General features: G+C 39.2%; 3 protein-coding genes across 4 annotated transcripts; 2 read left to right on the top strand and 1 right to left on the bottom strand.

Annotated features, from left to right (window-relative positions):
- Positions 1-2,423: 2,423 nt before the first annotated feature.
- Positions 2,424-8,925, bottom strand: LOC133515444 (uncharacterized). The gene is made up of 5 exons (XM_061847989.1): positions 8,771-8,925; positions 8,577-8,684; positions 8,370-8,503; positions 7,437-7,539; positions 2,424-2,682 (listed from the first exon to the last, which is right to left on the bottom strand). Exons 1-5 carry the CDS (start codon positions 8,795-8,797, stop codon positions 2,479-2,481), a joined length of 576 nt encoding a protein of 191 aa, XP_061703973.1. The 5' UTR covers positions 8,798-8,925; the 3' UTR covers positions 2,424-2,478.
- A 692-nt stretch (positions 8,926-9,617) lies between these two features.
- Positions 9,618-14,499, top strand: LOC133515442 (mitochondrial import receptor subunit TOM70). The gene is made up of 2 exons (XM_061847987.1): positions 9,618-11,279; positions 12,579-14,499. Exons 1-2 carry the CDS (start codon positions 9,787-9,789, stop codon positions 12,730-12,732), a joined length of 1,647 nt encoding a protein of 548 aa, XP_061703971.1. The 5' UTR covers positions 9,618-9,786; the 3' UTR covers positions 12,733-14,499.
- A 2,873-nt stretch (positions 14,500-17,372) lies between these two features.
- LOC133515388 (uncharacterized) lies at positions 17,373-22,884 on the top strand. 2 transcript variants are annotated; one of them, XM_061847923.1, is made up of 3 exons: positions 17,373-17,636; positions 22,184-22,331; positions 22,722-22,884. In XM_061847923.1, the coding sequence occupies exons 1-3, from the start codon at positions 17,441-17,443 to the stop codon at positions 22,858-22,860; spliced, it is 483 nt and encodes a 160-aa protein (XP_061703907.1). In that variant the 5' UTR covers positions 17,373-17,440; the 3' UTR covers positions 22,861-22,884. The 2 variants fall into 2 exon arrangements, with proteins under 2 accessions (XP_061703907.1, XP_061703906.1); XM_061847922.1 differs by lacking the exon at positions 17,373-17,636 and adding an exon at positions 20,707-21,053.
- Positions 22,885-26,259: the final 3,375 nt, after the last annotated feature.

Raw genomic sequence — 26,259 nt, 5'->3', positions numbered from 1 at the left:
ACTCATTTGTTACCCCGAGGCCTCCAGACCTCTAAATCCGGCATTGCCTCTTCACGCTTAAACCGCTGAACCGATTTAGATTAAATTTGGTATGGAGATAGTTTCAAGCCCAGGGCTGGACGTGGGATAGTTTTTATCAATCATCATCATCATCATTCCAAGCAGACAAAGTTGCATTCAGAAGCTAGTTGGAAATAAAACTCCATCACGCGGCGAAATCTCCGTGAGCAAGGTGCGGGCAATCTCAGTGGTCGCGTCGCTTTGTATCGCTAAAATGTGAAAATGTGATAGCGCCTTAACACGTTAAGTGCCAGGAACCCGCTCGCCGGTCCTCGGTCCGTAGTCGCGTTCTTTCACAAAGCGGGAAAACCCTGGATGGGCTAATACTAGCGTAGCGCTACAAAAACGTTGGCAATGAATATGTTAAAGCGCATTAAGATTCAGATGCGCCGACAATGTGTTTGATCTCCGCGGTTTCCAGCGGACACGATAACATCAACGCTGGCTCGGAACAGCGAGAGTAAGCCACAGCAGAGACAAGTTTATGGTAGAGAGCGTCAATCTACAAGCAAAGTTAGTGTTTTAATCTTAAAACTTCCGAGACTATGTGAGTACTTTTACTTTTAAGTCGAAGATTGCTGGTTAGTGTTCTACGAGTCTAAATATGAAGAGCTCTACTTAGTTTTACAAGACTGCGGTTTGAGTGCGGACTGTTTTTGTCCATGTCGTAATGTCGTGGAGAGCGAATATTAGTATATACTTCAGTAGTACAGTCAGCGTCAAATACTTTGTAGCAACCAAAGTAGCCAAATAGTTCGGTACACCATATATTTAGTATGGTGTACCGAACTATTTGGCCACTTTGACTGCTACAGAGTATTTGACGCTGACTGTACCTGCCTATAACAAGGAATACGTGCAATCTAATAAATTAAGAATTAAGAGGTATATTCGGCTAATTCTAGGTATATTCGACTATTTCAAAATTTCGACCAATTCCGAAAATCACCCATAATTCCTTCATATTAGAGTTAATTTTTGGAATTACCTGACATTTTAAACTTTTCGTAATTTCCCGAATCAAGATGTTAATTAAAAAAGGGGCTCGACTTTACATATAGGTACCTTAAAATTACACTTAAGTATAACGAGGAAAGCAACTTTAACTTTCAACTTAGCAGTCTTTATTTACGAGTTGTCGCGCGTAATAAGATAAAGAATAAAAATGGCCAGCCAAGGCCGAGCGCGTCCCACGAAATTATTAGCTTTGCAGAGCCATTATTAGACGAATACAGATAATAAGTGATCCGCTAAAACGATTACGTTGTTACTTTACTATTTTGTGCAGCGTTTTATTGTTATGTATGAACAAAAGGCAAAATTAGTTCTCAGAGGCTGGCTAGATTAAATATAAATAATGGCTTCTACAAACTTCATCAATAATCACATGCGATTTGCGATAGAGTTAGACCAAGCTAAGTTGGCAGCGATTTTGATAGCCCAGGCTTGCACAGCACAAACTTCTATGAAAGTATGACGTTTAAATAACACTTGCACAGTGTGGGCTATCAAAATCGCTGCCAACTTAGCCTGGTGTAACTCTAAATTGCGACATTTGATCCACCGATTGAATTACTTGCACCTAGTTATCCAGAAATCTAATATCGCTTGACATTTGTTGTAACGTTTGTAGAAGCCTTAAAACAATCCATTATTTTTAAGGTTTCGTTATCAAACTCGCAAATATATAGAACTGAACCGAAATTATACGCCCGTACGCAGGCAGTTTGCATCGAACTTGTTTGCACTTAATAGTCCCATATAATCCAAAACCAAGCGTCATTATTAAGTGGTAACCGAGTACTTAGGTACCTGTGAAATACCTATCGTTTTAAGTCCTAGAATCGTTAGTTTCGTTTTTAAATTTGTAACTTATTAATCAAAGCGAAAATTACGTTTTAGAATAAAACCTTTATAAGGGCTTCTGGGACTCAGGAGGCTATGGGGATGGCGGTATAGTATATCAGATATGCTAGTTGCAAAATGTTTCCAAAAACTTCAACAGTTCTTGGAAATTTCAGGAAATAATCACAGGAAACTTTCATTTTGGAAATGGCAAATTTTTTTGATTTTTTCCAAGTTCAAATTTCGCAATTTTGGTAATTTTGCGACGGCATATCAGTACCGCATGGTGGAATTTCAGCGTGATAAAAAAAGCAAAATGACTCATTACACTTTGCCGAATATTTGTATGGTGGAGGCACAGGTGGAGGTAATGATTCTTTAGCACTTTGCGGTTCAAGTAAATTTGGTTGTACATACTTATGCTATGAGCAGTCCAATGTAAAGTGAACCGTAATCTGCTAAAGAATAAATTTCCTCGACCGTATCATAACTTCTTTGTAAGAAATAAAACGACAATATAACAAAAAAACTTTATTAATCTATTAGACCTACTATCTACATAAACCTACAAGTCTACTTCCTCTTCTTCTTCTCGGCGCGGCTTCCGCCCATATCCTCAAGTTGTTGCTTGAGCTCGAGCAGCTGGTTGTCGGGCACGTATCGTATCTCCTCGTGCTCGACGGCGTGCTCGTGCACGCGCAGCTCGCAGCCCTGCGGGAGCGCGGCGCGCGCGCACCGCAGGAGCGTGCCCAGCGCCCACGCAGGCACGTCCACTACCTGACAAGAATGATAAAGACAGTTGTAAAATAGATAGGGAGTGTGAGGACATTTTTTTTTATAGTAAGTCGGTGGCAAACAAGCATACGGCCCGCCTGATAGTAAGCAGTCTCCGTAGCCTATGTACGCCTGCAACTCCAGAGGAGTTACATGCGCGTTGTCGACCCTAAACCCAACTCGTTGAGCTCTGCAAACCTTACTCACCAGCAGGAACACAACACTATGAGTAGGGTCTAGTGTTATTTGGCTGCTGTTTTCTGTAAGGTGGAGGTACTTCCCCAGTAGGGCTCTGCTCTAGATCTGGAATGACATCCACTGGTTGTGCCCTACCACACAAAGCGAGATGACATTCACAATGCCCATACCTCTCTTTTAAAACATTGGACACATAATATAAGTAATAAAAATAGCCGCAAACAACACGCATAATTATTTTTCTTCGCAGATATCGCTTTCGTTCTTCCTGCCTTTAGAAAGGCTATTTCGAAAATCGAAATTTCGTAACGATAAAATTTCGTCTATGACTTCTATTTCAGATTACACCTAAATTGCTTTGCTAAGAATTTATAAAAACTGATAGAGTGTGTGCAGAAAGAGAAGAGTCGTGGAATGTATTGGGTCCCACACATTCCACGTCTCATCTCTTTCTGCACACACCCTATCACACGCACAGCGTCACTCACTCTATCAGTTTTGCAGTCCGAACAGACTCTAATTAATTACAAACATTTGGCCACATAGTGCTTTATAAATTATAAGTAAAAAAACAAATTTACCGAGTGGGTAGTATTCAATTCCTCAAGAATATAAATCCATTTTCTAAATCTCAAGGTTTCATTTAATGGTTAACACTTTTAGTCCTAGTGCTCCATTTCCAATAAAAAATGAACACACCTAGCCTGAATGTGTTAAGGTGGTTCGACTAGGTTACCCAAAGCTTAAACCTCACTAGATGGCACCACAATTGCAAATTTTGAGTTTTAATTTTTTTGTGGAGTAGTCTTGGTATTTCTATACTGTAAATTATGTTTAGCGCACTCTTTAAATAAATATTGAATTATTAAAACAAACATTGAACACTTCATTGTACAAAAACTACCCCTTAATGTCGACAGAATGTTTCTTGACACTATTTCTAAGTATCACTCACACATTCAAACAGTCGTACTGGGATCCTTGTAGTAGACAATTTGGCACAGCGTGAGTAGGCTTCAATAGCGTTGCGGTATGTACGTGGAAATACATGCAAGAGGATGTGGGTTCGAGACTCATTAATTTTTTTTTTATTATCAGTATTATCAAGTATCTATTATTAATAAATTATTTTATGAGAAATATGAGCGTTTTTCCATAAAAATATTAAAAATCTGATTCTCACACATCATGATATTTTTGGGTTCTTCCAACTTAGAATCACTAGCATAATCAATCCTCGTACTATAAAATCCCGAAAATTTGTATTGAAATTTTAGTTTTACACTGAAATTTCTTTCACACTAAAATGTGACGTAATGGTATGGATATTTTAGGATATCTTTTTTTAATGCTAGGGCGGAGAAGATTCTAAGTAGAATGAACCTAAGAAAGTCCAAATTTGTAAGTCAGATTTTCCGGTATTTTTTTCAAAAAAAAAAACGCTGTTTTGTTCTAAAATTAAAGCAATCCCTTACTGCCCAGCCTTTAAAAAAATAGGTACTATTTAACAGTAGAATTAAAACATTTTTTTATGATACATTTAATTAAATTACAGTGAGTTACAAAATTGCATGGCGTTCTATTTATAACCATTATAAAAAGAAATGAGATATTTACCATTTTTGTTTATATTATTGATTTCCCGATATTTTGACACAACTAGAAGTTTCACACAATGCCTAGAGATAGAAAATTATTTATTTATTTTATTTATTGTCAATTTCATTCAACGGATCACATCATATCCAATTTATGTGTTTATGTATTGCATTGTTTTCTACCTAGTTGGTTATTAAATTCTGTTACTGCAATAATCTTTATCTACATAAAATATACCAACGAAAGTTAAATAAAGTATATATTAAAATGAAGTACACAAAATCAGGAATTACATATGACAATATTATTCAAAATCGCCTCCTCTGGCTTTGACACAGGCCCTCAAACGACGAGACCAGTCATCAATAGCGGCACGCACGATTGTCATGTCTAATTCCGTCACTGTCTTAACTATGGCCCGCTTGAGGGAGTAAAGATTTGTGTGGGGTTTAGCACAGGCTTTCTCCTCAATAACCTGCTATATGGCATAATCCAGGGGGTTAAGGTCCGGGCTGGAGGACGGCCAGTCTTCGTGGGCAATAAAGTCAATTTTGTTCCTTCGAAACCAGGCTTGAGTTGTTTTTGCCTTATGTGCAGGAGCTGAGTCCTGTTCAAAGATCCATGGCTGGTTTTGAAATAGGGTGTGGCTTAAGGGCTTCACTATTGGTTCGAGAACGGTTTCCAGTTTCCGGTTTTCACACCTTTTTCACAGAAATGAATCTGTGTTAGCCCACATTTGTGCAACGCAATAGGGTTGTTTCCATCTACAAATCTTAGGGCATAATTGTATCCCAATAAATTCTTTTGGATTATAAGAACATGTTAAACTACTTTTAGGGGACCTGTAATGACCATATTTTTGTAAATATTGAATTTAAAATATCTTTTGGCACACGTCACGTGACCAAACTCGAAACGTCATTGAAGATTCTGAAGACGTCACAACTCTCGGATTGACACTGTTAGGCGATTAACAACAAATGACAAATATCAGTTGACAGTTCGTATCTTCTACGTGTGTATGTAGTTATGTGTCAAACCATAAACTGTGACGTCACACAATTTTCAAAGAGCGTTTTGGGCGCGAAAGCATCTGTCAAAATATATTTTGTTAATTTAACATATTTAAAGCCGTTTTTAGTATAAAAGCTGAATTTTAAGGCAACTTTTAGTTAATATAGAAAGTAATACAAGCGTTTCAAAAAATTTGAATACGATTCTCTTTTAGGCCCCAATTCATTATAGATACGACGAGATAAGCGTTATGTGTGGTATATAATTATAGCTCACAAATCCACCACATTATGTCATTTTTTATTTTATCGGTAGCATTTGTTTTAACGGAAATAAAGAGGTTGCAAATCGAGTAACAGAACTTCAGAACAGATATCATTTGATATTTACCAGTCGCTTTTCGGTGAAGGAAAACATCGTGAGGAAACTGGACTAATCCCAACAAGGCTTAGTTTTACCCTCTGGGTTGGAAGGTCAGATGTCAGTGGCTTTCGTAAAAACTAGTGCCTACGCCAAATCTTGGGATTAGTTGTCAAAGCGGACCCCAGGCTCCATTGAGCCGTGGCAATATACTGGGACAACGCTAGGAAGAAAGAAAGAAATCGAGTAACAGAACTTAGTAACCAACTAGGTATAATAGTTATGATGTAAATGTCCATATCATGTTGGAGTCATATATTAGCCAACTAATTATTCAAGATCAATACACGTAGCTCCCTTAGGTATTCGCCTAAGTACCTAAAATCTCCTAAAATTTTATAAAAGTGAACTAGTTTCTAGGTCATATTTTCTATGAATTGGTCATATTTGTAGACTCCAATTACAGTTACACTTTTCCTGGTTTTTCGTGGACCAGAATATCGATGATTTTTGTAACTTGATTTAGACGTTGCTATCATTTTCAATCCAAAAACACATAAAATCACAATTCAGAACATGCGGCAGCGTTGTTTTCTATCAAGTACCTCAAGCACCAGGGCGGCTACCGGGAAAATCGAAATTCGTCAATTTCGGGCATTTTTCTCTGTCACTCTAATTACGTCTTAGTGAGAGCAAACGAGAAAGATCCCCGCAATTTGCGAATTTAGGTTTTCGCGGTAGGCCCCCAGGTCCTGTCAAGTTTCAGCAGTGTTGCCAGGTGAGCGGAAGAGAATTATCGTACTTGAGTGTCAATATTATTGTACCGTTGAAAAAATATCGTACGCCAATCAAAAAGGCAGCCCCTAAAAATGTCTAGCAAAATAAGCTTAAATTTCCAATTAATAATAAAAAAAAATACAATTTTCGTCTAAATTGCGCAAAAAATCTGTTTATGTTTGTGTATTTTTGGGATAGACTCAAACGGTATACAGGAAATTGTGACATTTTAAACTTTAAACTTACACCAAGGAGCCGAACACCCAAAAGATACTAATTTTAGCCTATTTCTGAGAGAAAGTGTCATATTTTGCTTCAAATTACTAGACTTTTAAGGTGGCATCATCCAAGGGCTGAAATGATAGTACTTTAGTACGATAATGCTCTTTGGAACATTACGTCATACCGGGGCCCAAATTATCGTACATGTACGACAATTATCGTACGCCTGGTCACACTGAGTGTCAGTGTCGACAGAGTCAGCTAAAAACGCGTCAAACATCGCAACGTCGCGCCGATGGCCGTCCGAAGCATGGAGTGGCAACGCCGCAATGTATTTGTACACGACATTTGTCACACACACATGAGTAAAATTTATAAAAATATAACGTTGTATATTGCATGATTTCTGTATGAAACAAAGTTTTTCTATTAATTTAGCGCAAATGAATATTCGAAAGTAGATAGATGCGCAACTATTTATGTAATAATATTGTGTAATTAATTAATAAATAGCGATTGTTTTTTGTATGAAAATCGAACCACCTTAAGGATCTAAATACAAAAGGAATATGGAAGTTTTAATATACCTGTACATTGCGTTCATAGAGACTGAGGTTGTATTCTGCATCAACGATGGTGCCTCCTGGCTTGAACCGCTGCACCTTCAGCTTCTGGGCCGGAGTGGCCCAACTGCACACAACCATCACTTTTCGTACACATCATTAATCATTATGTTTATATTATATTAAAATTATATTGAATGATAGTTTTAGTAATCATTTTATGACAATATAAAATAAAAAATATTGATAAAGAAAGAGATACATATACCATCATAAGGTTGATATTTGAAAAAAACATTGTTTGATTGGTTAATAAAATTAAAAATATTACATTTATTGGTCATACTGAGAGTAAGTTTTTCTGAGCCCAGAAATTACACTGAAGCCACAAACTTTGACAAATAAAACCAATACTTTTTGGGATTTTTTCAATACTGTTTGGAATTTTTTGGACTGATCTAACACAAGTTGTAGAGTCAGACTTGCTCTTATTCGCTGATGACAAAAAGATTATGGGAAACCCGCTTATAAAAAAATTAACATTTGACTTTCAACAATTGTCATGTTACTTAAACTACTTCAGATCACAATGAAGATATAGTTTTGACATATATTACTTTGAAAAAAAAAGCCTATATTTTGTTCTGTCAATCAAAACAAAAATGTGGTAACTATGCATACATAGTTAAGATACAGAGATACTGTTTTTTTTTTAACTTTGAGAAGCAGTTAAAGTGCATTCAGGTAATTGCGAAAGGAAAAACCACAAAAAGTGGACGATAATTCCAAAAATGGACACTGTTGTGTGTGTTGAAGAGTGATATTGGAATTATTTTTGGGATTACCCATTTTCAAAGATACCCGAATACACTTTATAAGATTTTTTCAAAGTACTGATGATGTATAAAAACTTACGCATTTAATTAACTCTATATGCAGAACTTCTCTCAACCATACCTGTCGTCAACCTGTATGCCCATAATTTCGGCATATCTGTGGATCTGCTTCTGGCATGCCTCTAGCACAGCAAAGTCATAGCCCTTGAGCTGCAGGTTCAGGCAGTCGTACACCGGCTCGTCCGGCTCCATACTCTGAAAATTTCAAGCAGTTATACACATTTTCGATTTTCAATATCTTGGTGATTAATCTCGTTTGTATACTTACAATTAGATAATCTGGTTCATATAGATCGGTCTTTGTTCGTTTCTGATGGCATACTGAGACTGCTAAGCCAGGCCTGCTGTTGGATTTAAGCAATTGGGAGAACCTTGCCTGTAAGTATATGAGAAAATAATAAGTTCAGTAAGAACACACATAACCTAAAGATTGTTAAATAATAATTGTTGACTGAGACTTACGAGCTTAGTAATTTTTGAACTAAACATTGTTTAGTAATTTCAATTAGCCAATTGTATACACAAGATATCTCTAATATCTTCAATAATTATTAATTCTAGAACCGACAATAAACTTAAAACCTAAATAAAATAAACCAAACCCTAAAATGACATTGACATTTCATTGAATTGACTTTTTTTTTAACAATGATGGCCGAGATCAAGCCGAGATCTTTAAGCTTTTAAGGCGTAGTAACACAATAAATTATGTATTTTAATTATCTTTCTATAAATTCTACTCAATTTCTATTCCAATTAAAGATACACACTAAAATTACTTTATTACGTCCTTAGTATGGAACTCTATCTATTTCATTTATTTAATTATTACTCATTAGTTGCTTTTAAAAGTGTCTACAGATTACCGCACCGGACCGCAACCTTAGTGCGATGCGGCGCACGTATTGATAATGTGTAAGGTGGTCGCCATACGTGCGTTAAGGATGCAGCTATGCGATAGAGCGAGAAACAGATATTTTGATCGCACCAAGGTCGCTGTCCGGTGCGGTAGTATGCTAGGGCTGTTATAAGGAAAGAAAAAAGCAGGTTGTAAAAACGCCTCTAGGCAGTGGTGCCAACAATCAGATTATGTGTTTAAGAAACATCTACACGATGCTATTTATAATTGGACTGTACAAAATATTATTTAGTGTACATACGAACGAATTAGTATTGCTTAATAGTTTTTAAAAGGAAAATGAATTGATTGAGTAATTTAAATGAAAACGTATACTTTAATCGTTTAATATTTTAATGGTTATGCCTACTGGCAGGATGTGTGCACATGATTAATCAATTATAGAAAAAACTTAGTTGTCAAAATTTTGTCTATGTATGCTCCTCGCTTGGAACTTGCCTTGGTATCGAAATGGAAAGAGCGGTGTAATAGTTATAGTTTTTGTAGGTTTTCTTGTAATTGTGTAAAGACAAAATAAATGGTGTAATCTTGAAACTTCTTGAAGCGATCCTTGTAGGACATGGCGTCAACCGGCAGCACACCCTTTCCTAAATGGCAACTGGCCATCCTTCTCGGCGCACCTTTGGCCATCGGCTTAGGTTACCTTTATCTAAGAAATAGATTAGAGGATCCGGAAAAGAAAAAAGTCGCTGAGCTAAAAGCCAAGACTACAATTTCACTAGACAATGACGAGAACAATGTGAAAGCCGCCGAAAGCGCTATCGACCGCGCCATGAAACTGAAAGGTGCAGGAAACCGAGCTTTCCACGCAGGCGAATACGATAAGGCGATCTCGCTGTATAACGAAGCCATTGAGTCGTGTCCGCCCGACCGGCCTGTGGATCTTGCCACGTTCTACCAGAACCGCTCCGCATGCTACGAAAAGCGCGAGATGTGGGAGCAGGTGAAGGAGGACTGCACCTTCGCGCTGAAGCTCAACGAGAAGTACGTCAAGGCGTTCTTACGGCGCTCCCGCGCGGCCGAGAAGAGCGGCGACCTTGTCCTCGCCCTAGAGGATGTCACTTCTGCCTGCATCCTAGAAAGGTTCCAAGTGCAAAGCTCCCTAGTCAACGCCGACCGCATCCTAAAAGCGCTAGGCCGCCAGCACGCACGCGAGGCGCTGGCACGGCGGCACCCCGTCATGCCGTCCAAGCATTTTATCAAAACATACTTCTCTGCCTTCTCTGAGGACCCTATTGCCAAGATCCAATTGGACGACAAGGCAACCGGTGGCTTTGCGAAAGCAAAACAAGCTCTTGATGCCCAGGATTATGATTCAATCGTAGATGCATGCACTGCAGAGTTGCAGGCAGATGGAAAGTATAAAAATGAGGCACTGCTTCTGCGAGCTACCTTCTATTTGTTGTTGGGCCGCCATGAGGAGGCTCAGGCTGATCTTGGCAAGGTGATTGACAGTGATGCTTCAATTAAGGTGAAAGTGAATGCTCTGATCAAGAGGGCCTCTCTGTACACTCAGCTGGAAAACACAGAACGCTGCTTGGAAGATTTTGCCAAGGCTGCGCAACTGGATCCTAATAACTCAGACATCTACCACCACCGAGGCCAAGTGTACCTGCTGCTGGAGCGCATGGACGAGGCCACTGCTGAGTTTGCTAAAGCCGTCCAACTAAACCCCGACTTCTCCATTGCTTATATTCAGAAATGCTATGCTGACTACAGACATGCCCAGTTGAGCAAGAATGTGGGTGCTCTGACGCAGGTCCGGGCAGACTTTGAACGTGCACTGGAGAGGTTCCCGAAATGTGCTGAAGCCTACATCCTGTTTGCTCAAGTCTTGTCAGACCAGCAAGAATGGGGTCGAGCGGAATCCCTGTTTGACTCGGCGCTAACTGTGGACCCTCACAATGCCACACTGTATGTGCATAAGGGGTTGGTGCAGTTACAGAAGAGCACAGACTTCGACAAGGCTGTCAAACTTATTAACAAAGCTATTGAAATGGATGACAAATGTGATTTTGCTTATGAAACACTGGGTACCATTGAAGTTCAAAGGTAAAACTCTGTTTATTATCCCTCTTAAATAAAAAAACAACAAATAGATCTAAAGTTGCCAAAAAAACTTTTCATATTTTCGTATAATGCAAAGTTCACTCTTTAGATAAAAAATGTACATTGATAATTCTTAGCACCACTTGTGACAAATTTATGCCGATTTCACAGAAAACTAAAAACAACACCATACATTTTATAGACATAATTTTTCTTGTTTATTTAAATAGATCTACTTAATTCTCATTTACAAAATATAATTTATATTTTCATAATCTTATTAAAAAGTGCATTGGGTTAATTTGTTTTCATGGGCATAATGTTTAGAATAATACCACCAAGTTTAGTTAAATTTAGTCAAGGTACCAAAATCTCTTCCCCAATCTAATAATAGCCCGGCAAATGACAAACAACAAATGCTTTGTCTTATGTTGACTTGATGTCAACATATCTGAACACATTGTTCAGGGTCAGAGGTCAGCCCAGTATTTTGTAGTGTAATCACTTGCAGTGTCATTATCAGTGACTTGTGGCACTTTGCCAACATAATTTAGGCCACCTCTGTCTGAATCTGCATTGTGTTCCTATTAATCTATTGTCTTGACTAACTACATGTTTAGAAATAATTTTATGATTTAACTTATCCATTTGTTAGTTTAGATTAGTATTATCGGTATATGTCCTTGAGATGTTAAAGATAGTAATAGATTATCCTTTCTCTACATCAACACCTAAAGGGGAATGAACGGATTTTATCTCAAGTATTTGGTTTGTTACATAATAAATAAGTATAAGGTAGATAGATTTATTATAAGGCTGAAATAGTTAAGTAACTATGAGGAAAAACAGATTTATATTTACTGCCATTAAAAACTCAATGAGACGAAGTTCATTTTTATATTCCCAATTTTATAGTGTTGTTAACTTGAACAATAGTTAAGTGGAATGATCATGTTTTATTAACTGTTTCACGAATGTTTTATGCATTTTTAATTATTGCACCAACTAGTTAAAGATCATTATGTAATTACCACTAGCAAAGATATCTGACTGCAGCAAAACATCCCACTTTGTCACTTGCCATAATGCCTTGCCAGGTTATTTGTATAAAAATACAAGCAAATCTTGTTATGGCAAGCGATAAAGTGGGTCAAACAGCCATATGTAATTCTAAGAGTTTTAGTCCTGTGTCGAAAGATGGGAGTAAATTTAGTTGACTACAAAATTTACTGTGACAATACGCCTCTATACTTAATCCGCTTTGCCACTAGAAATAACAAGCTATCCTTTTTTGCATTTCAGGGGTAACCTAAAACGATCACTCGAGTTGTTTGAGAAGGCAATCGCGCTAGCGAAAACTGAGCTGGAGATGACACACCTGTTCTCGCTGAAGGACGCCGCCGCCGCGCAGCTCAAGGTGTCCGAGCGCTGGGGGCTCGACTGGACCGTTAGCTAGGCACCCCGCATACTACAAGGCATTTGCCAAGTGAGATTGGCCCTACATACTTTGTTTTAGACGACAATTTTATTTAAAATCTGCCATTTTTTTGTGAAAACAGTACTTAAAGTTTGCAAGCTTGTTTTGAAAAATTTACTTCAGTATAACAGATTTTTAACTTATGGCCAAGTCTCGGATTCAGCGGCCCGCCGCGTCGCCGCCGCCTGCTTACGTATAGTACGGTGTTACTATGCTCTACTCTAAGCCGCTTTCCTCAGTTGCCATTAGCTCGTAAATGTTAGTTGCACTTTAATATATATCGAACTTCGTATCACAAATTGTTATGGACAAGAATGTTTGATGAATGATGAAGTTAGAGGTAAGATATTTTTGGAATGTAATTTAATTTGAATTTCAATTCTTTAAATGACCTCTTATTAGGCCCATATTAGGAACTTCAATGTGTAATTACAATCTTGTATAAATTTGTTTATGGGTAGTACAGGGAGCCGCACTGCACTTTGTTGTGTAGTTCAATAATTAGCCAATATTTCGAGCTTCATAAGAAGCAGAACAGAGTACAATTGTAGCTAGCTAGTGCGGCCCACGTGTACGTGTATCCCCCTCTGTTTTAATTACACTTCATATTGAAGTTGTCACTGAATTTTACTTGGAAATTAAATGTACCTATTGTTAAATTATGTAGTGATTATCTTGCATTTAAAATATAACTATATTTTGCGTCTGTAGGTAACTAACAAAATACTGTATGTATATAAGACAAATTTAGAATGAAAGACTACCTTGAATGGTAGTGGTAAATATCTCGAACACCAGACATTACACGGCAATAAAGGATGACTTATCGCATGTCATGGCTTTTGTACATATTTATCTATGTTTTTTATTAGGTATGCTGCAAATATATTCTTGTGTAATACAGATACATAATACATATATATTTGTGATACATTCATTCGAGAAAATTATTGAAACCAATTGTGTATGTTTTTGCAGTTTCAATAGTTGATTGATATAAATAATTAATATTAAAGCTGTTTGAATTCACAAATTTAACTAACGATTTAATTATAAAGTGGCTTCACTAGCAACATACCCCGCTAAATATGTATTATATTTTATATACATCATTTTCAGAGTATATGTTGTACATATACTCTGAAAATGGTGGACAAATAATGTTGATGAGTGATGATGACTTCATTTCACGTGGCACTCGTAACACTTGTTCAAGTTGAGTGAAGTAAATAGTTATGTACATACCTACTTCGGCACGACAGCTCGATACCAATTTACTGACATTTTAATTATATAAACGTGCTAGAAATAACTTTGCTACATATATTTTGAAAAGTCATTTTAATTATTAAATTATAGTTTGTTGTGCAGTGCAGTGGTAACAATTAGATGTTTTGAGCTTAATTAACTGTGCTCGTTTCAACTGCCATTGTTTTGTTTTGGTAAATGATACATCACAGGTTCGGCGGAGCGCTCGGGGTAGGGGAGGTGCGGAGGAGGAGCGGCGCAGCCATCGGCAGCCGCGAGCAGGCCGGGGGCGGGGCTTGCAATAAACACATAATGTTATGCCTATTATCTTAGATTCACAATGACGGCAGATGTTTTGGATGCACCCCTTTATTTTACCAGTTAGGTAGATCGTAAAATTAGAACTGCTCGCGGATGTTTGTACGAGTTGTTACCTCACCGATAGTGGATAGATTAAATTTATGAAAAATACGAAATACATTATTCGAAACGATTAAATCATCTTTTACTTCTTCCTGCATGTATCAGAGTTTATAACCGATAGCCTGGGTAGGGTTTCTTGGTCTTAAACAGATGCCTACCAAAAATCGGTGTGCTATCTACTCCTCAAACTGAACTTTTATACAAGTTTACAATGAAGATACTTACATACTTAACGTACTATAAGAACTCGTAAGAATTCGTAATGTTACGTATTAAATTACGTACATATTAAAGCACGTAGATGCCGTAATAATTACATATAGTAGGTTTTTTTTAAATGCAGGATAGGCAGGCGTTTGACCACGATCTTACCTGATGGTAAGTGATGACGCGGTCTACGGGTGGAGCACGCTTACCTATGAGATACTATTTACCCTAGCCTTGAGGAGATCCAGCCCGCGTAGCCAACGTGCCTACCGTTCACGCTCAGTGGCGAACGAAACGTCGCACTAATAAAGAAGAGTGATAAAGAGAGGTGACTACGGAGCGTTAACGATTGTAACGTTGGATACGCGGCCAGATTGTATTCATGCAGAAATACAGACTCAGGCAGGGCATTCCACTCCTTGGCAGTTCGCATAAGGAATGTTGAACCTAACCTAACCTACCATAAACTTATAACTATCCCACAACGGTGCAGAAGTAGTATATTACCTGGTAAGGGTATTTATTCGTGTGATAAGCGTGGATATTTGTTCCTGAGTCATGGGTGTTTTCTATGTATTTAAGTATTTATAAATATTTATATATTATATATAAAGCATAGTTCATATAGAATTGGCACATAATTAGCAATGTTTAAAAAATAATAATTCTATGGCGGGAAAAAAATTGACAATTACAGTTCAATCACCAACCTTCAAAGTATTAATTGTCAAAATATTTTTTCCTAGCTTTTTGCATTTTAAAGTTTTCGACCATGAAAATTGAGAACAGGAGATTGATTGTGCACAAATACTTCGAACATTCTTATCGATCCCGGACAAAGACAGCTAAGTCGCTTAAGATGTTAAAAGCTAGTATTTGTGGGGTCATAAAACGTTACAAGGAGACTATCAGCTGACAGGAAAACACAAACTAATCGGAGGTCTGGGACAAATAACAAGATTTTGGGAAAAACGACCTAAGGTCACTCAAACAAAATTCAGAACGGTCTAATTACGATTTATCCCAAAAAATCAAAGAAACTTCTAGAAAGATAAAGATGATTCACCTCAGAGGTGGCTATAAGAGCTATCGAGCCATAAAACAGCCAAATCGGACTGTTAAACAGATCCGACAAGCTAAAACACTAGCTCGACTATTGTACGACCCAGTATTGACAGAATTCGAAGGTTGCTTGTAGTTGGACGACAAGACGTATGTAAAACTCGATTTTAATCAACTACTCGTTTCGAAGTTTTATATGGCCAATAATAGAGGTCATTTACCCGAAAAATATAAGTTCGTGAAACTTGACCAGTTCGCAAAAAAACATATGATATGGCAAGGAATTTATAATTGCGGCTGTAAGACGAAAAGTTTTATAACATAGTCAACAATGAAGTCGGACCTTTATATTAAAGAGTGCTTAGAGAAATGAGTATTGGCATTTATTAGATACCATAACGGTCCTGTGAAATGTTGGCCAGATTTAGCCAGCTGCCACTACTCAAAAAAAGTTTTGGCATGGTATGCTAATAATCAGGCCAAATACATACCCCGCGAGATGAATCCTTCGAATTGTCCCCAATTTCAATCTATCAAATACTATTGGGCAATCATGAAATAAAATTAAATAAGACTAGTCAAATTGTCCAGGGTATCAATTCATTGCGATCTACAAGAAATCAACACGCCAAAAATGTCCACAAAAGTGTTGTGCAGAAAATGACGGGGGTCCATTATGAAAACAGTTCGTAATTATTAACATAACAGAGTTTTTTTTTTAATTTATGCATATTTGAAAGCTAAATACATAACTATTTAATATTCACCATTCATAACTTTCTTATTTTATTAACTTAAAAAAATGACAATCTTCTAGTGCGTACCAATTCTATATGAACTATGCTTTATATCGTTATTCGTTGTCTAAGTACCCTCAACACAAGCCTTATTGAGCTTACTGTGGGACTTAGTCAATTTGTGTAATAATGTCCTATAATATTTATTTTATTTTTATTTATTTTAACGATACAAATGCGAAAAGTAGGAAATTCGCAACGAGTGGCGATAAATTAAAACAGGACATGTATCGTACAACGTTTTACAGTACATATGACCCCTTAATTTTTCGACATAGTTACATGTGTTTTTTTTTGTACTACGGTGATGGCAAACAATCATACGGCCCACCCGATGGCCTCCGACGCCTATGTACGCCTGCAACTCCAGAGGAGTTATGTGCGCGTTGCCAACCCTAACACTCTGCACCCTCGTTGAGCTCTGGCAACCTTACCGGCAGAAACACCAACAAATATGAGTAGGGTCTATAGTGTTATTTGGCTGCGGTTTCCTGTAACTTAGCGGTACTTCCCCAGTTGGGCTCTGCTCTAAATCTGGAATGACATCCGCTGTGCTGTGCCCTACCACACAAAGCAAGATGACATTCACAATGCCCATACCTCTCTTTTGGACGTAGTTTAAGGACACACAAATTTACGCACTAGTGCGGAAAAGTAGCACCATATGTACTGTAATAGTAAATTACGATACAAGTGCGAAAAATAGGAAATTCGAAACGAGTGGCGATAAATTAAAACACTACCGAAGGAAGTGTTTTAAATCGACACGAGTTGCGAATTACCTATTCGCACATGTATCGTACAACATTTTACAGTACATATGGCCCTTTAAATGTTCGACATAGTAACGTTATATGCTAATTTTCGCATTAGTGCAGTAAAGTAGCACTTCAATATCATGGTGTTATTTGACGTCGTCGATCAGATGTACCTACCTATTCAAGTCGGCCATGAGTGTCATACTTCAAAGTACTAAAGTGTTCACATTAGTATTGCTTCTGGCAAGCTCAGGCTCGGGGCTGCTCTGCTACAACGGCACGCTCACGTCCTCGCGGTTCGGAGACGACCCCCTGAGCGCAGACTCCCTGGTCAGTGGAGGCGTCGCGCTCGCGCGGCTGCGGTGCGCTATGACGATACGGTGTGAAGGTAATTGTTGCTTGACAGCTACCTTGTGACTCGCGGTTCGGGGACGACCCTTGAGCGCGGACTCCCTGGTCTGTGGGGGCGTCGCACTCGCGCGGCTGCGCGCTGCGGTGCGCTATGACGACACGGTGTGAAGGTAACTGTTGCTTGACAGCTACCTTGTGACTCGCGGTTCGGGGACGACCCTTGAGCGCGGACTCCCTGGTCTGTGGGGGCCAGGGGCGGATTAAGAAGGCGCGGGGCCCTTAGCACAATAGCTCGCGGGGCCCCCTGGATTGAAAAAAAAAAGTTTAAGTGCGAGTCGGACTCGCACCCCGAGGATTCAGTACCATCACAACATTTTTACGATGTCTTAATTTTTTTTTTACTAGTTCTCGATTAGTTTGTAACATGTTATGCAGTGTATCTTATAGTTTCGCCATGTCCGTCTGTCCGAGGGTTTGTTCCGTGATCGTTAGTGATAGATAGCTGTAATTTGGCATGGATACATAAATTATGCATTGCGACAGTACGGTAAAATAAAAACTACTTATAAAAAAAATTAGGGTACCTCCCATACAAAATGTTTTTTCTTAATTTTTTTTTGTGATTTGACCCTACAGTGTGGCGTATGGTTGGATAAGGTCTTTCAAAACGAATAACGGTCTTCAAAACCTTTTTTTTATAAAGTTATTATTTTCGGAAATAATCGCCCGAAAGAAAAAATTAAAGCTTCATATATACTTTCAATGAAAACTATAGAAAACTATAGTACCTACAAGTGTGGTATGCAACCTTTTACTACTAGTAGTTCTGTCTATACACATTAATTAGTAGACATAACTACTACATTGGCAAAAAAGTTGCAGATTTGTACTATAAGCGATTAGGAAGAAGGGCGGGGCGCGTCTTCTTGGATGACACGAACTATAGGTATATGACGTCATTTAAAATTCGGAGTATTTTTCTTATTTATTTATTTTAAGGAATTCCGATTTTTTTATTTGTTTCTTTTTTTGCCATTTTCAAAAACCCTAATTTTAATGAAGATGTGTTATCTTATCACATTTCCTATCTTTTATATAGGTTTCCTCCTTACCTTCGGTTTTCATCATCATCCTCGATAATATTGTATTGTCACCGATTTTTCCCTATTATGCGAATTTTTAGATTTCGGCTCGCCTGCTGTTCGGCCTTAGTTCTTGCTCGAAAGTACGACTTGCTGGGATACTTTGGGTATCGGGCCCTTTGCAGGGCTTTACATCCGGCCTACGCGAATGCAAAACCCTGCATAGGGGCCCCGCTGTTTTCTTTTTATAACGGTTTTGCAGCAACTCGGCATATTTCGGGCGCCCGGCCAACCGTAGAGGAGCGCGTCCTTTGGCCTACTACGGGTTCAAAGCTGATCATCATTAGGCATTAGCTGTAAGGTGCAATTTGTTATTTGAAATAATAAATAAATCATCCTTCCTTGCTTTTCACTAATATGTTTTTTTTAACACAGTATCTTCTTTTGTTCGTTTCCGAGCTCTGCTGTTTCCTGCAGCTTAGCCATGCACAAAAGTTTTGTGACACTCTGCACCTTCGGTTTTATGCTAAACTCTGCTCTTGGTCTTTGCGTAAGCCTAAAAATTATTTAAATTTGGTATCGTCATAAAGAAAAATTTACAGGATAATAACAAATAATAATAATTGATCAATATTGTTACTGACTTACGAAACAAATACATTGTAAATAAAATGTAGTACAGGATCCGCGGAGTGCGAGTTCTACTTGAACTTGGCCGGTTCCACGTGCCGAAATCGCATGGTCAGGGTCGGAGCGCGGGGCCCCCCTTAGGCGCGGGGCCCTTAGCATATGCTTTTTCTGCTGTTCGGTTAATCCGCCACTGGTGGGGGCGTCGCACTCGCGCGGCTGCGCGCTGCGGTGCGCTATGACGACACGGTGTGAAGGTAACTGTTGTTTGACAGCTACCTTGTGACTCGCGGTTCGGGAACGACCCTTGAGCGCGGACTCCCTGGTCTGTGGGGGCGTCGCACTCGCGCGGCTGCGGTGCGCTATGACGACACGGTGTGAAGGTAACTGTTGTTTGACAGCTACCTTGTGACTCGCGGTTCGCGGACGACCCCTGAGCGCAGACTCCCTGGTCTGTGGGGGCGTCGCACTCGCGCGGCTGCGGTGCGCTATGACGATACGGTGTGAAGGTACCTATGACGCCTCCCCATACGGCATACTGTGGGAAACGTCGGTGTGGGTTTAGTGGGTATGCTCCTCCCCCTCTTTCTCACTTTGTCAATGGAAAAAGCCGAGAGGTGAGAGTCCCACATACCCCCCAAAATGGGCCTACCTCAGGCCAGGGGGACGATGCGTAACAGCATTCCCACACCGATAAAAAAAAGGTACCTTGCAGCTTGACAGTTACCTTGTGACGTTAGTGAACAGTCCTGCTCAAAAAGTAAAGTATCCTTCTTCTGCACTTACAATATTAGAGTCAGATAGTTGATAGTCCATACCTACGGTGCAATGTTAAACGTCAATAAACTTCTATAAAATTATGACGTTTAGGTACTTAATACTTGCACCGTCTGGGCTATCAACATCGCTGCAAGGTTAGCTTGGTCTGACTAAAGCTTAGTGATAATCGATGGGATTGTATACGGATTGAATGATTGCCTTGGCGCCAGTTAAAGGCTCATATAGACGGTGTGAGATCGGTCCTCGTTGGCTGTTTTCATACTGTTACTAGATAATTAAATAAAATCATGCTAGTTCGCGCACGGTGCATCAGCTTTGGTTTATTAATCTAGCTTTGGTCTATCTACAAGCGAGTCAACATCAGTTTAAATTTGTGTTTAAATATTGACCTTACTTTCTTACTAGATTCGAAACATAATTAGGTAAGTTGATAAGTTTTTGTACATATTTTCTACTAGGGTTTTTAGGGCCAGGCTCAATATTCCTCCTTATTCATAAAACTTAGCAAAACTGTTCAATTTTGTCCCTTTCTCACAAATAGAATTGTTAAAAAGCAGGTTAAGGTCAAATACGATTATATATCAATGTACGGAAGGTGGAGATATATCAATGGCTTGTTAAACTTGACAAGCATTTATGAATAGGTAACGTCATAAAGAGTATAAATTCTATAGAGCACAACAATTATGCTAATAGATTCATATACTATATGGTGAGGACCTACTTACAGTCAAATGTCAAAAGTTTGAGCTATGCAAAAATTTCGGGTAAAATTTTCATCACATTTGTCGAAATGTGGAGCACCCAGTGCGTTGTGCTGCTGACCGTGGCGGGCGCCGCGGCGGGCCTGTACTGCTACAACTGCTCGGAGACGCAGCACGAGACCAACCAGTGCGGCGGCAGCTTCGGCACGGGCACCATCTGGTTCAATGCTTCCAGGCTGCGATTGGCTACATGCACTGGAGGTTCCTGATGCCTTGCCTACCTTTTCTTAACAGATGGCTCAACCTGGTGATAAAAGCGAATAAGTGCTAAAATTTAGTAAATACTTTGCAGCGAAGATGTTAATCTGAGGACTGAGTGCTACTGTAAACTTAGCATTACAACAAAGATATTCAAGTTAATTTTGGACCATAGTAGGGAGCTTTGGCCTATAAGTAGTTGGGTATTTTTACGGTATAGGTATAGTTATTCACTTTCTGATGCCACAGCAATACCTACTTACCTGTATTTAAACATCATATATAAAAGCTACTGTTTGTAGGTATTTATATACAATTTAATGGTTAGAAGCAAAGCAATAAAAGTTGTAATAAAAAAAAAAAACACCTATTATCGCCCGAAAGGCGTCCACCGCTAAGCAAAAGATCATGACAACGCCTGGAAGTGCGCTGCCCTCATTCAACGATTTCCTGCGAATAATTATCAAATTATTGTTTAAAAACCGAATTATGACATCATACATTAAAGAAAAAGTGACAAATACCGCCAGTGCCGAGGGCTTGTATCGAAGCAGCGTCTTCTGCATTCGCGACAGAGGCCTTTAAACCACTCGGCCGCCCGACGAGTCATCACGTTACGGCGGTATGAGTCAATTTTTCTCGAGTTCATGTAACCTCTTAAACTTTAAGAGGGGTCACCAATTAGTTTCTTCAGGGGTCCGGTTTTAAAATAATATGACCATCGCGGTCCATTTCTATTAGTGTTTATTAAATAAGTAAACAAAGTAATGTAGGTCGGCGGTCCGGATTCGGACTGCGGTCTGCCATTTGGTGACCCCCTGTCTTAAGAGCAATTCCTAGCTGCGCAATTTTCAAATCTCGAAATTTTGAAGCTATGTTTCTGTTGCGCTGCGGTGGGCGGGAGTGCGTGCGTGCGATAAGGACAACTGCAACTCGGATTAAAATTCCCACGCAAAAAACTCAAAAATCGAGGTTTTGCTGTCGACTGTTTCCTCATCACTGCACTGGTTTCTACGAATGCTGGTTGTCACCTAGGCTTCCATACCGAGAGAGGAAACTTAAATAAGTAGGACTTATCCGAACCCACGACCGTCATAGAAACCACCAGACCTTACACCTACTTATGCTTGCAGAAAACGCCATGTGCTTCGTTCGCTCCTGGTCTGCGCGCGCTAAACACGCGTGGCTGGTGCAGCGCGGCTGTTACAAGTCTAGCCCAGACGACCCACTGCCGCGCACCGTGCGCAGCCCCACTAGGGCCATGTCATGTAAACGAGAGAGGTATATAGCTTGGTTTCATTGGCTCCTGGATTGTGCTCTAAACACGCGTGGCTGGTGCAGCGCGGCTGCTACAAAGTCCAGCTCCAACATGCGCGGCGTCTCCAGCCCCAACAGGACTATGTCTTATAAACGAGAGAGCTAGGTATAAAGCTTGACTATGTTTCGGTCGCTCGTGGGGACCTAGCTAAGATGACAACCCCTAATAAGGCCGTGAAAGCGAGAGAGGTACGTTGTTTAATGTTTGGTTTTTTTTTTTTCATAGCTAGAAATTCCGAATCGTTACAGCGTTTAAAGTCTTAAGTAGTACCAACCTCTTCGCTTGAAGAACACTTAATCATGACCTATGTATTGTTTATTGAGCTACTGCCTAAAAAAGGTATATTTTTCCAGGTACAAAGACGCCGAATACAAAGTTTGCCTCTGCCAAGCGGACTGGTGCAACTCTGCGAAGTGGGACATGCATACGCCACTCCATGTGAGCGCCTTGGTCGGGTTAGCGAATGTATTGCGCTGTTTATATCTGCCATAATCATTAAATTAATACAGATTACGATGTCATGTATATTTTGTTACCCTAGTTAGGCTGCGTTTCCACCAGAGATGTGCGAGGATGCGTAGCGAGGGATGTGTTTGTTAAGTAAGAACCAATAGAAAATTACCGACTAGAGCTGCGCTGGGCGAGGATAGGTAAATGAAGTGATATTGTTTCTTAATAAACACATCCTCTACGCATCCTCGCACATCTCTGGTGGAAACGCAACGCATGGAATAATCTATGCCTACTATGCCTAGGCCAACGACGAGTCTCTTCTATGAGTTCTAGGTCTAAGTACCGCTTAACTGATGAAAATTGTACAAAGAAATCCATTAAAAAACCAAAATTTTTATCTTTAAAAAAAGTTAATAACGCACTTATAAAGTTCCGTGCTCTACAGCAAAAACGTATAATTTTCACACTTTTTAGAACAAGAACGACCCACTTCCAGAGCATGAGAAATGAAAAAATATTTATAGGTAAATACTCGTACCAGTGATACATTGATTAAGTAAGATGCGTAAAATCTTAGACAATTTCGTGCTTCGAATTTGAGAGGTAAACGAGATGGCGCTGTATAGCTTCATACATTTTGCGGTAACTCAGATTGTCAAAAGTTGACGTTTGACAATTCAGTGACCGCAAAACATATGGCGCAATCTGATTTGGATATCAAAATAAGGAGCACGTTTTTTTCTGAGACTTTACCTCTCTATTACAATCAATTGTCTTTGCTAGTACTTAATACCTACCTATTAAGTAGCCTAGTAGGTACTGTGAAGGTTGGAATCATTCAGTGTTTTTGAAGATAACTGGAAACAGTTATAGATTTATTTGAATTCAGAACTATCGCCCTATTAGATGAATAAAGATCTGCAGACGGCCATTCGGGAGGGGGGGGGGGGGGGGGGGGAGTCTATATGGGATCTTGCTAAGAAGAAAAATATATAATATCAGAAATCTACGTCTGCGTTTATATTCGCCAACACGGTTAGACGGCATTCCTCTATTACAGTACATATTTTCTCTAGTTACTTACTTAGTATAGATACATGTCCGTACAAACCTAACGCCAGTTCCTATGAATCAACTTTTAAGTATTTACGATGTCCATTGCGTGTCTATTGTTAGTAGGCGCCTTAAAGTTTGTATTATATTTTTATACTTCTTTACTTTTATACTATTATTATTTACTTTTTTTCTGGAGTTGCAGGTGTACATAGGCTACGGAGACTGCTTACCATCAGGCGGGCCGTGTGCTTGTTTGCCACCGACGTAGTATAAAAAAATAGTGTATAAAAATAAAAATGTCATACGTCCAGTCAAGGTATTAAATAGGTACACGACCTTATTGCCCATGCATTAAAGTAGTGTTCATATTTTTGGCAATTTTTCCGTGTCGATATTTAATACCTTGATTGTCCATACCAACCACCATATAATATTTATAAAAATGTTATTAAATTTCAAATTTTAGAGCAAAGTATGCACGTTGGCCAGAGTTGATCATCGTCGATTTTTTCATTGTGATTGACATCTGTAGGCAGAGGCGGCGTTAGGCGTGGGCGACGTGGGCCCCCAGCTACGGCCTCGCGGTACAAAGGGCCTCGCGCCTCAAATAAGTACCTATATATGGGTAATGGTGGTCCCACACAGGCTGTTATATAATATTGTGTGACAGGGGCAACATAATAAAACACTATCAATATTATCATGTTGTTCCTGTTACACAATGTTATATAACATCCAGTGTGGGACCACCATTAAGTAAAAATGCCAGTGCCACCAGCAGAGGGCCTCGCAAAATGTACCTTGCCCACATAAAATTTTGGTCTTGCCCCGCCACTGTCTGTAGGTATATAACATTTATAGATTGTAATGTGGTACGTTCCACGATAATATATTTACATTGACGTAGTAAATGTGGAGAGGTTTCACAGTGGATCAGAATCAAGTTTTATAGGACCTAATTCAGTTTCAAGCATAAAAATACCCCGTGCTTCAATACGCTTCTGATGTCACAAACACGACGAGATACAGTTCGTCACACGTTATAAGCTAAGTACTTACCTTAGCCCTATGAAACATTATTTATATGCGAAAGTGACTGTCTTTTGGACAGTTACCTCTTCACGCTTTTGAGCTTGGTGACTTGGCAGTCGAAGTTTGATGGTATGGAGATACTTTGTAGCCCAAGGACATAGGGTAATTTTATCAATCATCTTCATTCACCACAGGCGCAGTTGCGGACAGAAGCTAGTAATTCTTTTCGTATGGATTCAAAAATGGTCAGGAAGTACCTGTCAATGTTTAAGAAAACTGCTACATTGCGCCTCGAGTTTCAACAAATGCTGGATTACCTATTGCCGCTTTCACTTTATCTGAGGTCTATTTCCACGAAAAGGATGGTAAGTAAGTGTGTGTCAGTGTGCCGCGTCCGCCGCTTCGGGAGCGCCCAACATGGCCGCGAGAACCTGTGAGATATTCACTGTTAAACTCGTCTCGACGGCACATTCGTACCCTTTATAACATAACCTCATCACCCACAACAACCGTAAGTAATTGGAGTTCTTCCTATACTGGATGCTCTATCGTTACAGTGGCAAGTTGTTAAAACGTCCCTGCGTGCTCGGTTTTTGTACGCCGTGTCAGAACCTACATAATTAAGAAGAAAATAATTTTCTCATTGCCATCAATAGATATTGGGCTACTTAGCTCGCATTAATGTGTTTACGTTCACGGTGGAGACAGGTGCCGGCGGTTTCGTTTTATTTATGGCGTTTGGAAATCTCTTAACTGTCTGATATGTCTCAAGTTTGTTAACCCCCGATGCAAAGATAAGTAAGTTTATAAAGTTAAAAGCACGTATACTTCTATGTTCAGGTTTGAAGCGTCTAAAGAATACCTACTTACTATTTTTATGGACCAGAGTATCCTTTATTGTTCTTTTAACTGACTTCAAAGTAAAGAATATGAAATTCAAAATACACCGGGATTTAAAGTTAGACCAAGCTAAGTTGGCAGCGATTCCGATAGCATAGACTGTGCAAGTGTTATTTTAAACGTCAAACTTGTATTATGAAATTGTGGCGTTTTAAATCGCTGCCAACTTAGCTTGGTCTAACTCTATGTACATATCTCTGCAAGGTGTGTTCGGTTGATCCCGAATACTTTAGAATCTCAGGTAGGCAATTTCAAAAATCACATTTGGATTTCGTCTTCGGAATAACCCGAATTAATCTTATGTCCCGCCGTGGCCCGGCCGGTCGGCAACACCTTCTCGTAACTCATGAGGCCCATGGTACTTGCTTTATGCTAAATTAAATTTTTGGGCAGTTTTTTTCTCGATTTCAGTTTCATTGTCAGAAGACTTATGAAGCAATTGTTTCTTTC

Source organism: Cydia pomonella, chromosome 2, assembly GCF_033807575.1.
Source record: "Cydia pomonella isolate Wapato2018A chromosome 2, ilCydPomo1, whole genome shotgun sequence".
Lineage (NCBI taxonomy): Eukaryota > Metazoa > Arthropoda > Insecta > Lepidoptera > Tortricidae > Cydia > Cydia pomonella.
Note: the sequence above shows the minus strand (reverse complement) of the source record. Positions and strands in the feature narration are given on the sequence as shown.